The sequence below is a fragment of the Centroberyx gerrardi genome, chromosome 15 (assembly GCF_048128805.1).
Source record: "Centroberyx gerrardi isolate f3 chromosome 15, fCenGer3.hap1.cur.20231027, whole genome shotgun sequence".
In the NCBI taxonomy this organism is placed as follows: Eukaryota; Metazoa; Chordata; class Actinopteri; order Beryciformes; family Berycidae; genus Centroberyx; species Centroberyx gerrardi.
The window spans coordinates 14,180,622-14,194,893 of NC_136011.1; the positions used below are offsets into that span (position 1 = coordinate 14,180,622).

Genomic DNA, 14,272 nt, shown 5'->3' on the forward strand with positions numbered 1-14,272 from the left:
GAGCCCCTCGAAAGAGTCTCATCTCACAGCGACACCGTAGCCTCTCTCTCTCTCTCTCTCTCTCTCTCCCTCTCCCTCTCTCTCACACACACACACACACACACACACACACACAGAACACATGCACACAGCTGTATGAAATGTGCATCACTATTGCTAACAATAGCCCTTGGGTGGTTGGTCAGACTATTATTGTAGGTGTTTCTATGCTAATTATGTGTGACTGAGATCATGTCAAAAGCAGTTACTGGAAATAATATAGTGAGCTGGAAATTGTGAGGTGGCATTACTTTGAGTTCAAAAATGCACAGCGTGTTGCACTTCAGCAGTGGCTTTGTCTAACCAGCTCTGTTCTCAATTCATTTGTTTAGCCAATGGATCACCAGCAGTGACACAACTGCACCATTGCAAAACAACATAACAAAATAAGACATCACCATCATCATCATCATCATCATCATCATCATCATCATCATCAGAGAGAGAGAGAGAGAGAGAGAGAGAGAGAGAGATCAGCATCATGACCTCCACTTCAGTGTGTGCGCTCTGCAGACAGCTCGTTGGCTGACAGGAATATACGTCAGCACCTCTCACCGCTCTAGTATAACCCCCCCAAGCCTCTGGCGGTCAAGCAGACGCAAGTGTAAAAGTAGCAGCTACAACTGTTGCCCGGACTAAAGCCCATTCAACATCCACGTCCCACACAGTCTGACACAGAGGAGTGAGACGGCTAACCGAGGAACAGCGGAGAGAGAAGCGGAAAGTGAGAGGAGAGGTGGAAACTTTACGCACAGCCTTTTTCAGTCTGGATTTTCTGGCGCGTCTTTAAAGCCCATCTTGGATGCCTTTGACCAAGATTTCGCTGCACTTTTTGCCTCTTGGATTTTGATATTGTATTAATTTTAGCACTGAGATGGCAGCTCTGACTATGTTTTCATCGCACCTGTTCCTGTTGGTCCTAAACTGTTACCTGGCTGCTGCATCGGGCAGGATCACGAAAAGCGCACAGGACAGTGGCTTCCTCCAGTCCCCATCGGAACCTTTCTCAGACGGCTTGGATCAGGACATGGTCTCCCAGCACATGTTCAAACTGTATGAGAAATACAACAGAGAAAACCGCCTCAGAGAGGGAAACACTGTCAGGGGTTTCAAAGCCAGCCAAGGTGTGTGAACACATGCTTCATCAACCTGTCTACAATTGACAACAGAATGCAATTGATAGAAAGAAAGCACCCCCCCTATTCTGGTGCAGTTTCAAATTGCGTTCATGTAAATGTCATTATGGAACCAAAACCTAAAAAATATAGTGTGTCTTTAGTGCATAATCAATCCGACACACAAAAACACATATTCTCATGTGGCGCCGGCAAAAATGAGAGAAAAAGTCATAAAGTGCCCTTGATCCACTCCATGGATGGTTATTAAAAGTGCAAGCACTCAGTGGGGCTGCATGGCTCGACCAGACGCCCTAAATAGGTAGGATTGTTTTGGAACAGTCTGAGAATGCCGTTAAGTGATTTCGGGACGCTGTGGGCACACTCACTTTGTGGCACCAGCTGTGCCCCCGCTGCGCGGTGTCTGCCGCAGATCGCCATCTACCGCAGACAGACGCGCAATATGCGCAAGAATGCCTGCGATTCCCTGCGAGCAATGCCCAGCTTCAGCACAGCCAAAAACACAGCAGCATTTACGCACGGCCCAGCGTCATTGTTGTCGCCTCTATTTTCCTGTTGTGGCCACAGGATACACGTGACTCCACGTCCTGGAGTCAGGGGGCTTAAAGCACCGTGGTGCTCCTCTGTCTGGTGCCGTTTCTATAAACACAACACATAGACATGTATATCCCACATAGCTCTCAGATGCCATATCATAACACGTGTGTATTTTTACTGCAGAAGCTGGGTGTAATCCAAGGAGAGATGTAAGAGAGTTTTCACAACAATGTAAAATCTGTTAAAACAGTTGATTATGTCTTGGTGTCTGGGCAGACAGTGCTGGCTGTATTAGGCTTAAGGGGAAGCTTTAAGGGAAACTGAGGTAAGCGTTTCCATATGCAGGCTGAATCCGAGGTAATGTATATCTCTTGAGTCAGTCCATACTTCCGTTGAACTCTTACACAATGAACAATAACTCTGCTGTTGAAGTTAATGTTCATCATGAATATGTAGCTCTCTGCTTTCCCCTGCCCCTGCCAGCCAGATCCCTCGAGTCTGGTTCCTCTTAAGGGCACCTTCTGAAATCCTACCAAGGCGTGCAGTCATGTACCAGCCACAGGGTTCAGGCCATGTAACATAGTCCCTAACAAGGAAAGGTGCTTAATAGTACCAATTAGTTGTTCTTTGGATTGTAACCATAGGCAAACCGCTTTTGGTGCGATTTGGAACCTCTTTCTAATTGTTTCCTATTCATTTGGTACTTCATTGCCAAATTGTTCCTTCCTTTGTACTAAAAATAATCTTTGCACTCCTATTTATACATTATGGTGGAGACTCAAAAGTGTGAGTTCAAGCGAGGTTCAAACCTAGGTTAGGAGTGCCTGCATTGGTTCCTACGGCAAACACTTTCGTCATCTAATGGTACCATCTAATGGTCTGTCATGTCAGTATGGAACTATCAAAGAACCACCGAAGAATCGTGTAACATGTAAAACAAATATTGGCTTTGCATATCTGCATGTATGTATTTGTGGCTCCACACAGAACTACTTGTGAACTACAAAACTGCAGATCAATTGTTCCTATGTGGACCCACCATTTTTTTTAAACAGCAGCGTGGAATCTCAAGAAATTCTGGTTCTTCCAATATTCACGGTTTCATTGTAGTGTCGTTCCAACTGACTGACTGGTTGATTGATAGATAGATTGACTGATTGACTAATTGATTGATTGACTGATTGATTGATTGATTGATTGATTCTCTTTGCAGACTCTGCCGACCACAGGATGGTGTACCAACTGAACCTTACATCCCTCCAGGACTCAGAGGTCATCCTCTCTGCCACATTCCACTTCCTGCTGGATCGGCGTCCACGTCAAAAAGCCTGGTTCTGTAAACGCTTCAAGAGCCCATCCTGTCGTTCTCTACCCATCCACCCTTTTCCGTCCATCAGCCTTCTCCTTCGCTCTGTCTCTTCTGGGTCAGGGATCAGCCCTGGGTCAACGGAGTCATTCCTAGGCAATGTGACCTTCCACCCCCACAGGAGAGGGGTGTGGCAGATGAAAGATGTGACCCAGGTCATAAAGGAGGCGCGGGACAAGGGTCATCTCCTAGTGTCAGTGGAGTTGGACTTAGGGCAGCAGTACCAGGGGAACCCAGAGGAGGCACTATCTGCTGGCAGCCTGCCTTACCTGCTGCTGTATGCTAATGACCAGGCCTTGGCAGAGCCCAACAGCGTGGCTGCAAGTCTTCAGAGATATGACCCTTTCCCCGAGGGAGGAGAGACTTCACATTCCTCGCACTCCTCTCACCTCCTGCACAACCCTAATGCCTCACCAGAGTTGAAAGGACGAGTGAGAAGGGAAGCAGCTCTGCTCTCTGACCCCATTCAGAACAATGAGTTGCCTGAGGTTGACTACAGGCCTGATGGATACAGGAAAGACGACCTGTGGGAGAGTACTTGGTACCTGGCACTCAAACCCAAGTCTAAATTGGGAAGGAAGGAGAACAAGAGAAAAAGCCAAGGAGGTTTAGAGCAAGGTAGAGGGGAGCATGACAGAGATGAACCTCAGGTGCTCAAAGAAGGAGAAAGAACATCACAGGTTCTCCACTCTGATGAGTCTGTAAAAAAGCCCAGTGACAAAGACAGTCGGACGCTGGCTAACAGTGACGGACAGGGGGAAGAGCGCAGAAATGAAGGGAACGATGGGAAAAAGCATAAAGGGAAAGCTGGAGGAACTAAGCCTCAGCCACCTCTTCTGAGTTTTGATGAGCGAACAATGCGTAAGGCCAGGAGAAGGCAGTGGGGCGACACCCAGCACAGAGGCTGCTCCAGGAGGAACCTCCGAGTGGATTTTGCAGACATTGGCTGGAACGAGTGGGTCATAGCACCCAAGGCCTTTGATGCCTTCTACTGCGCTGGCACCTGTGGATTTCCCATGCCCAAGGTAGGAGCACAAATCTCATGTACATTAGATGTCTTTTTCACTCTATACGTCATTTTACTTGGTTCAGAAACAGCTTAGTTGTGTTATTGGACGTGACTTGGATGAAACAGTGCTGACTCTAGTGTGTTGGTCTTTTTTCCTTTATCCAATGTCCTGTTTACATGCCTCTCTCCCAGGTGGTGAGGCCCTCTAACCACGCCACCATCCAGAGCATAGTCCGCGCTGTTGGGATCATCCCTGGGGTTCCCGAGCCCTGCTGCGTCCCGGAGAAGATGAGTCCCCTGGCTGTGCTCTACCAGGACGAAGCCAGGAACCCGGTGCTCAAGGTTTACCCCAACATGTCCGTCCAGTCCTGCTCCTGCAGATAGGAAGGGAGGGCAGAGGGGGCAGAGGACGAAACAGGGTGGATTGGGAGCAAATTAAAAAGGGGACTAACAGAGACAGAGGACTTCATGCGTTCACCAAACCATTCCTCTGTGGAGTGGTTTCTTGATACTGACAGAGTTACTTAGGCCGCTGTAATTCCTCTCGGAACACGGGCCGTCGAGAAATCACTTCCATCTCCTTTGTCCTGCGGCAGCAGAGTTGAAGAGACACATTGTCTGGCATCTGCCTTAGCAAGAGGAGCAGAGCCGCACATCTAAAATCAGGGCTCCACACGTCTCAGTAGCCCTTTGTTTTGATTCTGTGTTTGAGATAACGTTGAGGATTTCACGGACAGAAATCTTTGAGTGCTATCTCCCTTTTATATCAGATTGCACTTGTTTTTCAAACAGCTCACAGTGGTTTAGTGTTCATGTTTTCATTGGACACACAAACTATAAATTAAAGACTTTATCAGTGTGTCACTTGGGCAGCTTATACCATACAGATAATAGAAAATATGAAAAGTATGTCTACATTTTTACATATTGTGTACAGATGTGCTTACAGTTAAGCTAAGCATACTACTCCACATTGTACATGCAATGTTAATTTGTTTGCGAGACAGAAAAGAGTTATTGTACATTCTTGCCCTGTATCTTAAAAAGAAACTATCCAATGAATTGTAAAGAGAGCATCTGGAATTCATTTACCACCCGCCACCCCCTCATAACACTTCAAGAATGCTATAATGAAACCAGAAATATTTTTCTATATTGTATGTGAAACTTGGTTGAAATTAATTTGTCTTTGTTACTAGGCTATGTATTATTATATTTTAGAAGCTGGTGTTTTGTACATGTGTCTTGTTTAAATTATGAAAAGTTAGCCATCTATAAAAGTTAGAATAAAAAGTAATTTAATCCAATACTCTTGCTGGAATATTACTGTTTCTTACCATTAGTGTTATTTTTGGTCATTAGTGCATAACCTTTGATTCTTGGGACCTCATTTTCAAAACAAGCCTAAAAGGGCACAACAGTTCCCAAATAACTTAGTACAAAGGCAGGAAGGTTCCACTCAAAGATAGCGAGCATTCCCCTAAAGCCCCTTGAACCCATTACCACTCCACACCAAAAGCCCGGATGTCTGTTGTCCAGCAAATGATGTGACTGATGCTGCTGCTGTGGATTACTGGTTGGTGCAGGAAGCAGGTGTGCACCAATTAAGACGTCATCCACTTGAACTTCAAAACATGGTGCACTTCCCTTTCTACCCATCTGTGCCCCCTTCAAAAGCAGAAAATTTCCAAATGCAGGATGTTCACTTCAGTGGCGTTTTTTGAACAGATGGTTATAAAAAAGAAGTTGTCAACCACTTTAACTCAAGTGCTTGTCAATCTTACTCTCAGGAGAAAAAGAGTGACATGTTTACTCCTTATACTCCTTATACGCCTCTGAGAGAGGGGACAGTTGTAACACCTTTTGATTATTCACCCAGTGCTCTGTGGTTGTTTTGCCTTGAGCCAGCACAAGTTGGCACAGAGCACCTACATCTGTTTGCTACAACAGTATCCTTTGAACTTTTCCATTGCCAACACTGAGGTACATACGTCTCAAATACAGAGAGACATTCAGGAACCATTTGGGGGAAAGGGCCAAAATTGAGCCCACACATTGTTAATCCATAATTACATGGCAATTACACTGCAGTTAAATATACATAATATGCCAACGTGGCTGTCTTAACATCTATCAACAGCAGGGTAATGCTGTAAGTCTCTCTGCTTGTGTGTGTGTGTGTGTGTGTGTGTGTGTGTGTGTGTGTGCGTGTGTGTGTGTGTGTATGCATGTGTGTGGAGAGCTAAAAAAGGAACACTGTGGTACCAGTCAGCTGTTATCATATCTCCAAAAACAGATTGTGACTTCCCTCCTGTCTGCATTTCTTTGTCCATTACATATTTCTATGTACGAGTACAAGCATGCTTGTGTGCATGAGTGGGGAAAAAGCATGGAAATATAACTTATTTTACTATTTGTCATTACAAGAATTGAATTAAATGGGTGTTTGTGAATGGAAGAGTTTGTTTAGAATTACAGTAGCCTGGAGACAGGTAACCCTATTGTAAAAGGACAGTTCTAGATGTGATGATAAGCAGCATCACACAACCCTAACCCTGAAAAACCGTGAAAAAATATTTGTGTGTGTGTGTGTGTGTGTGTGAGAGAGAGAGAGAGAGAGAGAGAGAGAGAGAGAGAGAGAGAGAGAGAAATTATATATATATGATTCAGTTTACTCCAATTTGGAGAACCTGGGAATGTTGCTACAAACCTTGTCTAACCCCGCTTTTGTAATTGCACCCAGTCTCTGAAATACTCAACTAAACCCTCGGCTATAACCTCGTCTTGAATTATGATGACGGTAATTTGAGTTATTATAAATCATGTTTACATTTATAGATGTTTTAAGCTTCAAAGCCCACAGTCACCAAAGTAAGTAGCCCAATTGTAATAACACGTTCAGGTTCCTTTTTTTTTCCTCAATTCCTGACTGATCCCTTTTACAGTCCGGACCCACAGCCTGCTATTACAAACTGAACCCGATGTCAACCGCAATCACAGTCACAGGAGAATACTTACAATAGTCAATTCCAGCCGAGAAAACCACAGCGGGCACTGCAGCTCGTGTTCAGAGCCCAAAGCACCTCAAAGCCAAAACGAAACGCGGCAAGCAGGGAACCAAGAACAATATTTGTTTTTCCAAATGATGGCTGTTCAATTAGAGGAGAGCAATGTAGCCATTATTAGACAACAGAGGATTTTCTGTGTCCAGTCTGAAACGGCTCTTTCCTCAGATGATTGCAGAGCTCAGAAAGCTAATCGTTGTGTTAATTAGGACAAGGCTAATAGTGACAGTCATTTAATGTAGGCTATAAAATCTTATTTTTCTTAAAACTGCAAAAAAACTGCCACTTGTTTCCAAAGCAGTCTGACTTGTTTCAAGAACTTTTAGAAATAAGTAACAATATCTTGAAATAAGGCATCACTCTATATTGTCACTGCTGTCTCATATTGTCACAAGAATTCATTAAACAAGTCAAACTACTTTAGAAATAAGTTAAATTATCTCACCCCATTGGCAGCCTGTTCAGAGAAATGGGATTTTAAAACTCAACACAAGATTAAATGCCAATATGGACATTTGCAATATATTTGTTCCGTATCTGGAACAGTAAAAACTGTTTTGTCGAATGTTGATAGTTTTTAATGCGTTTTTCATGGTACACTCTGGTTTGGTCACTTATTTTCAGTGATGGAGTTGTAAGTAACAAGGTGGGTAATGTAACTTCCAGTTGTTGATCATCAGTTTGATACTACTAACTATCAATTTCTTTCATAAAGATTTATATCAGCCATAAAAAGGCGGGTATTCCCCAAATAAAATATATGGATAAACTGAGTCTGGGTGGGTTTACATCTCTGCTTATATTACAGTGATTGAACTTTCACGCAGGGTCGAGGCTTGACTTTCCCATGAACTTCATGCCTTCTTCCCGCCTCATTTACCTGCAACAGAGAAGGTTATTTATGTCCATCTATCCACAGCCTAACTTGAGTGGACCGTGAAGTGCTCACTGTTCGTGGAGAAAAATAAAATCACCAATTCATAAGCAGTAGTCTAGGCTTATGGACGCCATCACAGTCGGTATGGAAATGAATGACAGGCGTGAAGCTTTTAAAACTAGGATCTGATTTTGTTTGAGTTGCTGTATATCAACTGCAGATTCTTGAAAGGCAGCCTGGAAATCCTCTCACCTTTTCCTCATCCCATTTCAGCTAAAACGCTCAAATACTCAAATGTTCAGTGGAACAGTTCAGTGGAAAAACAGGCATTTTGCTCCAGTTGTTCCAAAGAATATTTAGCTGTCACATATTGTCCGTTTTTGCATCAAGAGCTCAATAAGAGAATGGAAAAGCTCTTCATTTCCATATTTTGACCTGCAAGCTGTCTGTTGGTTCATGTCAAGATTATGGAGGTATTCTTATATAAATTATTGTTCCATAAACAAAACAGTCATGATAGCTTTCATGACAGTGTAGCCACAAAGCACAGATTTGATGGATGGATCTTTATGATGAATATGCCCACTGCTGGGACTGGAGAAAAGTTGGTCTCTAACGCCACCTATTGGAACAAGTAAGAATTGAGACAACAAGCATGAACCAGCTGTGTGAGGGTGAAAGAAAGAACTCGGAACAACGTCGGTTTTGTTTTGAAGATTTTAGATTTGAAAACGAATGTGCAAACACACTCAGTCTATATTACTGTACAAAGCAAACCATTGGCTTATTAGACAGAGAGTAAGCTGATAAATAAGAGAATTGCGTCGAGATATTTATGACAATCATGAGCTGTCCTCAAGATCTCTCTCTTAATTCCATCCTGAGTTTCATAAGGCACAATTCAGACAGAATTTAATCATCAACCAAACAATCAGGACTAAACGACATACAGCCAAATTGCAGTAAAATCAGCTTACATGTACCTCTATCGTCATCTAGTGGACAGGCTTTGATGGCCATATGTGTCTTTTGCGCCCTGGTGCGCAATCTCCTATTTTCTGTACAGCTACCTACATTCACTGTTACACACCAAAGTCTCACCATGAATCTGGAATCTAAAGCAGTTAAATATAGACACTCTAAGCATCATTTAGGAAATAAATAGAGTTGTGTTTTTTTGTCCTTTGTAGTTTCAGTTATGAGAAGTCATGTGCCTGGAGAGGTGGTGCCGCTCTCGGAAGTACTCGTGACAGATCGGGCAGGTGAGTTTCTCCTCTCTCCTCCTCCTCACCTGGGATTCCGCCGCGAACTCCTTCTTGTGATGGGAGCGCATGTGGAAAACGAGGTCAGAGGTCATGCGGAAGGACAGGTTACATTTGGCACACCAGTTCTGCACCGACACTCCGAACGAGGTGAAAGTCGGCGGAAGGATTGTGAGAGACGAGGTGGTCTGAAGCTGAGCGCCCATGTTCCTCGACCAGTGCTCCGGTGCGTAATGGAACGCGCTGCTTATGGCAACTGGCGAGGGCACCGTCTGCGCGCCCTGCAAGTCGCCGCTCATGATACTGGATGCCATCAGATTGCTGTATCCCATAACAGTCCTCGAGCTGAAAACATCAGCCATGTCCTCAAGGCGGCTAGAGGGGGCTGTTGGTGCGCTGGTTAGATGCGACGGGGGGTCACTGGGAGAAGTTCTTTTGCTCGGTTTACAGAAAGCACTTTTCTGCTCCCCCTGACCACCTGACAGGACCAGAGAAAATGCGCTGCTGCTGCTTGAGCGCACACCAGAGCTTTCTCCCGTCTCCGACTGTGCGTCCACCTCTTTGTCGTGCGTAAAACTCCTTTTGGTCTCTCCGACTTGAGTAAAAGCGCCGTTCTTACATCCCAAATAGTCCAGTTTGAGCTTATCTGCTTTCAGTTTCAGAGAATATGCAGATGCATCTGCTGCTTGGTCGTAGTCCTTGGTGAGCTGCGTGATATTGTCATCATTTGAAATATTCGTTTTTTCTAGCAGCACTGATTTCCGTCCTTTGGGATAAAGAGTTTCCTCGTATTTCCTTTTCTTAGAGGTAATCTCGGCATCCTCATTAGTGGAAGATTTTTTATGTTCCAAATCTCTGGCGATGTTATGGAAATCTGTCACTCGATGTTGCCTCTTTATTTCCATGTGTTTGTGCTCGTACGCCTCGCGGCTCCAGGTGTCATTCTTTACTTGGGCACATAGGAATCGGCAGTGCGCCAGGAACGGATACTCATGCTTGAAGACCTGGTTACATCTTGCACATTTTAACTCTGTAAAAGAGACAAAGATCATATGAAGGTATGGATGAGTGTGTCTACAGATGAATCCACATGTATTTTCGATTGCAGGGCAATTCAATTAAAGTTTACATTAGTCTACTCCTGTCAGAGCATGGCACATTCTGTAATAAAATACTCCCACTGATCCTTCTTCTATTTTTTATCACATGCTGCTCATGTCTATTGGGGCTAGTACTAATTAAAGAGGCTTCAACCGGACGACCCGGGTTTAACCCCATGTCTGCAAACATCCCCCCTGCTGAAGAGTCCTTGCGCAAGAAACTGAATCTCTACCAGTTCCAGGAACGTTGATCATGTACTACTCGGAAACTCTCTGGGGATCAATAAAGTATCACATTATATCATCGTGTCTCACCTTCAGCTGGTCCTCTAGTAGTCATGTCTGTGAAGCCCAGCAGGTGAGACAGTTCCTGGTCGTACCACACCAGCAGCTCTTCCTCCTGCCGGATGTCCCGGGTGGTGCGCACATACAGCTGGCCCGCTGTCAGAAAGGCCTCGGTGTTCTGCTCCTCTCCGTTGCGCGCAGCCTGCACCAGCCGCAGCCAGGACAACACCAGCGCAGAATTACGCATGGCCTCGGGGTCCACCTGTTGGAATCATGAACGATTTGCTTGAAATTTGTAACATTTTAAAACTATTTGATTTATGCTTATCTTTTATACAATCTCGAGATTTTCCAAAATAAACACAAATCTAGGTAAAACTGTTAAACTGGCAACTTTTATCTGCCGGTAGATTGAACTTTTTATTATTTATCTAAATTATTTAACCATATTAGTCCCTTTGATATTAAGAATCCATTTTTGAAGGGAGACCTGGCCAAGACAGCAGCATCATGACAAACATAAAAGTTGCATACACAGATAATACAACAGATAAAGTCAAAATACAAAGGCTTACATACAAAGTCAAAATATAAGGTAAAACAATGTATGAGATCCAAAAAAGAAAGAAAAAAGTACAAAATTCTATAGTGTTCAAAAGGCAATGGTCAAATATCAAACCAGCATGCTTTAGGGCCAAAACCATTTCAATCTTGACCAACCAAAGCAAAGGAATCTCTTTGGTGAGTCAAGACTCTTTATCAGTTTGAACTCACCAAGAGAGACCAGCTCTTTCAGTTTAAAATTATCTGTTCCATGAACTGAGTACCAAAAGGTTCTTTCATTCAACTCACCCTAAATACGTAGGATTTGGTTCTCTTGTCGCAGGATTTCTGCGCTATGAAGGCAATGGTGTCGTAGAAGGTATTTTGGAGAACACATGGACCGAAGGCCGTGCCTGCAGGGATGCTGCGCGTGACGATCACACTGGTGTAGAGATCCGCAGGATGCTGGACAAATTTACTGTCACTGGTCCAGATGGACCGAGGTAGGAAAGTGTGATCCATGGTTAAACTGTAGAAAATAAGGTTGTTATTAGTGAAAGAGCAGATGGATGTGCATTCCAGTATTTAATGGTTTAATGAAGTGGTACTTCACAATATCAGCTCTATTAGGCTATTATTTCAAATTAAAAATTAAAATAAATAGGCTTAACTTAAGCACTTTTTACATATTAATAGAAATAGAGTGGTTAAAAACGATCATGAGGACATCCCAAAATAATGTGTTAAAGACACCGTGATGCCTATATTTTGAATTAATTTGTTTTAGTCAAACAAATTAAAGAGCAAGATATTCAATATGTGAAATAAAATATAGGTTTTAGTGGTCTGATATCTGGTGATAACTGATATTTGGATTCATTACGCTCTAAAACCATACTGAATTTCATAGCCTATAGCTCCTTGCATGTGATATTGGCTACACTAACTTGTGAGGTGGTATTTTTAGGCTTTTTTTCTGCAGAATTCAGCGTGCTGACTGTGAAGCAGGCGCAGCACTGCCCAGGCAAAATGATTTCTAACGTCCTTTGTCTCAGTTTTTCAGTCGGTTTCTCCTTTTGTCTCCCCATCTGCCGTGCAGCCCAACTGCCTCCTCTGCTGTGCGCAGTCTATAAGTTCAATACGTTATTTCGTTATTTATGAACAATATTCACTCACGTAATTTATTTTGTCTATTTAGATTTTTTTTTTCTATTTGGAGACCAGAAGTATTGGGTCTACAGGCTGTTTCTCGAATTTTGACAGGTGACAACCCAGTATGATAACGGAAACATTATGATACCATGCCACATTAAAAATCCCCATTTTCCAATAAAAAACAATGAGCCTTGAAGAAAGAGTAGCCTATCCCCGATTCGCGGATGTAAATAGAGTGCTGTAATGTGTTGCATGTGCACTCACCCACTGGACATGAAGGAGGATTCCTGTCCTGTGTGGCAGCAGGTTGCAAGCAGGTGCAGTGGACCTCGGTAACGACGTGCCTTCGATTCTCCGTGGCCGTGGGACGAGCGAGTTATCCCGACTGAATCTGTCTCGGTACTGCCTTCCGTCTCCACTCCCACTCACACTTATCCCCGTCAGAGAGCGCACTGAAGCGTGGCGCACTGATATAAACACGTGCACGTGCACGCTCCCGCTCTCTCTCTCTCTCTCTCACACACACACACACACACACACACACACACACACGGGATTTTAGTCCCGTAGCAAATTCCTCCTTGTCTGATTTAACAGTGCTTCTAATGAAACCAAATGGGGACACAGAAGGAAGGCGCTTATATGGAGAGACTGTGTTAATTTGCAAAATAATTAAAATGTTTACTCAATGGTTCCGTCACTATACATTTTCGTATGGTTTTACTTGTTCTATATCCAATCTCATCCAGTTTATAGGCTCTTTACGTTCATGCACCTGACCTGGACTGTGCACTAAACGATTAGGGCCAAGACTATGACAGTTCCGCAGTTTAGACAATGTTAACTGTTTTAAATTGAATATCTGTAGTCTCTTTTTGTGTTTCTATGATCCTGGTCTACTGAGGAATTTTACGTTTTGGGGTCGTAAGCCTGAATCTCATTAAAAAAAAATGGGCTTAGGATTCCCAGGAAGCCCTTTATGTGTTCCCTCTCTCATTATAGACATTTGGCTTGATAAGCCTACCAGGATATTTACCCAAACCAAAGCTTTGATGCAGAATAATCCATTAAATGCTCATTACATAGAAGCATTTAATTTATGAATAATGTATTTGCCCAGTGGCAAAGCCAGACCACCCTGGATCATGTCATGTAGGCATAACATGGCCAATTTTACAAATATAGCCCATTACCCTGGAAAATTGTCATAAGCTATCTTTATCCCTTCTATATTTAATGGAGCTATTTTTCCAGAAACTTTTGAGATTTCTTTAAAAAAATATATCTCTTTGAATCCCACAGCAACCATAGCCTGTAGCAGACTGATATGAGAGATTAACCTTTATTTCCATCTGTATATTGTGCAATCTGCAATTCTAAATTCTCTAAGTGGATGTGGGCTTTTGGAAAACGGAGAGGTTTTCCTTTAAAATCATGGTGCCGACACTCAGACAATAAGATGTCAGAATAACTCCATACACACAAACCATAATGCTCCTTATCTGACTAATTGCTAGCTGGCACAGGCCAAACGAGGTCTGGTGCCGCAGGGCGTGTTCCTGGACTGGTGTACCCCCTAACCCTACCGCCTGGTTACCAGCTGAACTATAGGATGAAAAATATTCTCAAACATTTTACCAAACATTATACCACATCATGTTCCAAAAAAGGTCTAAATGGCCCCACTGTCGGAACAATCATAAAACATCCTTTCAGCAGCATCACCCCCCCCCCCCCCCCCCCCTTCATGGGCCGTTTTGCATTTAGGCCCCCTATTGAATTGCGCTATTCTTTGCAGTTCCTCTGCTTTTCATCTGGGGGCGAAACGCCTACAACAGCGCAGTTATCTCACCTTTCTTTTTGAGGGTGGACTGAAGGCACAAATTCCGAGGCACGCC

General features: G+C 43.5%; 2 protein-coding genes across 2 annotated transcripts; one reads left to right on the top strand and one right to left on the bottom strand.

Moving 5' to 3' along the window:
* The first annotated feature begins 695 nt into the window (after window positions 1–695).
* On the top strand, window positions 696–5,352 carry gdf10a (growth differentiation factor 10a). The gene is made up of 3 exons (XM_071913481.2): window positions 696–1,163; window positions 2,926–4,103; window positions 4,280–5,352. Exons 1-3 carry the CDS (start codon window positions 914–916, stop codon window positions 4,469–4,471), a joined length of 1,620 nt encoding a protein of 539 aa, XP_071769582.1. The 5' UTR covers window positions 696–913; the 3' UTR covers window positions 4,472–5,352.
* A 3,391-nt stretch (window positions 5,353–8,743) lies between these two features.
* znf488 (zinc finger protein 488) lies at window positions 8,744–12,759 on the bottom strand. Its single transcript, XM_071913761.2, has 4 exons — window positions 12,639–12,759; window positions 11,529–11,748; window positions 10,707–10,938; window positions 8,744–10,321 (listed from the first exon to the last, which is right to left on the bottom strand). The coding sequence occupies exons 1-4, from the start codon at window positions 12,647–12,649 to the stop codon at window positions 9,222–9,224; spliced, it is 1,563 nt and encodes a 520-aa protein (XP_071769862.2). The 5' UTR covers window positions 12,650–12,759; the 3' UTR covers window positions 8,744–9,221.
* Window positions 12,760–14,272: the final 1,513 nt, after the last annotated feature.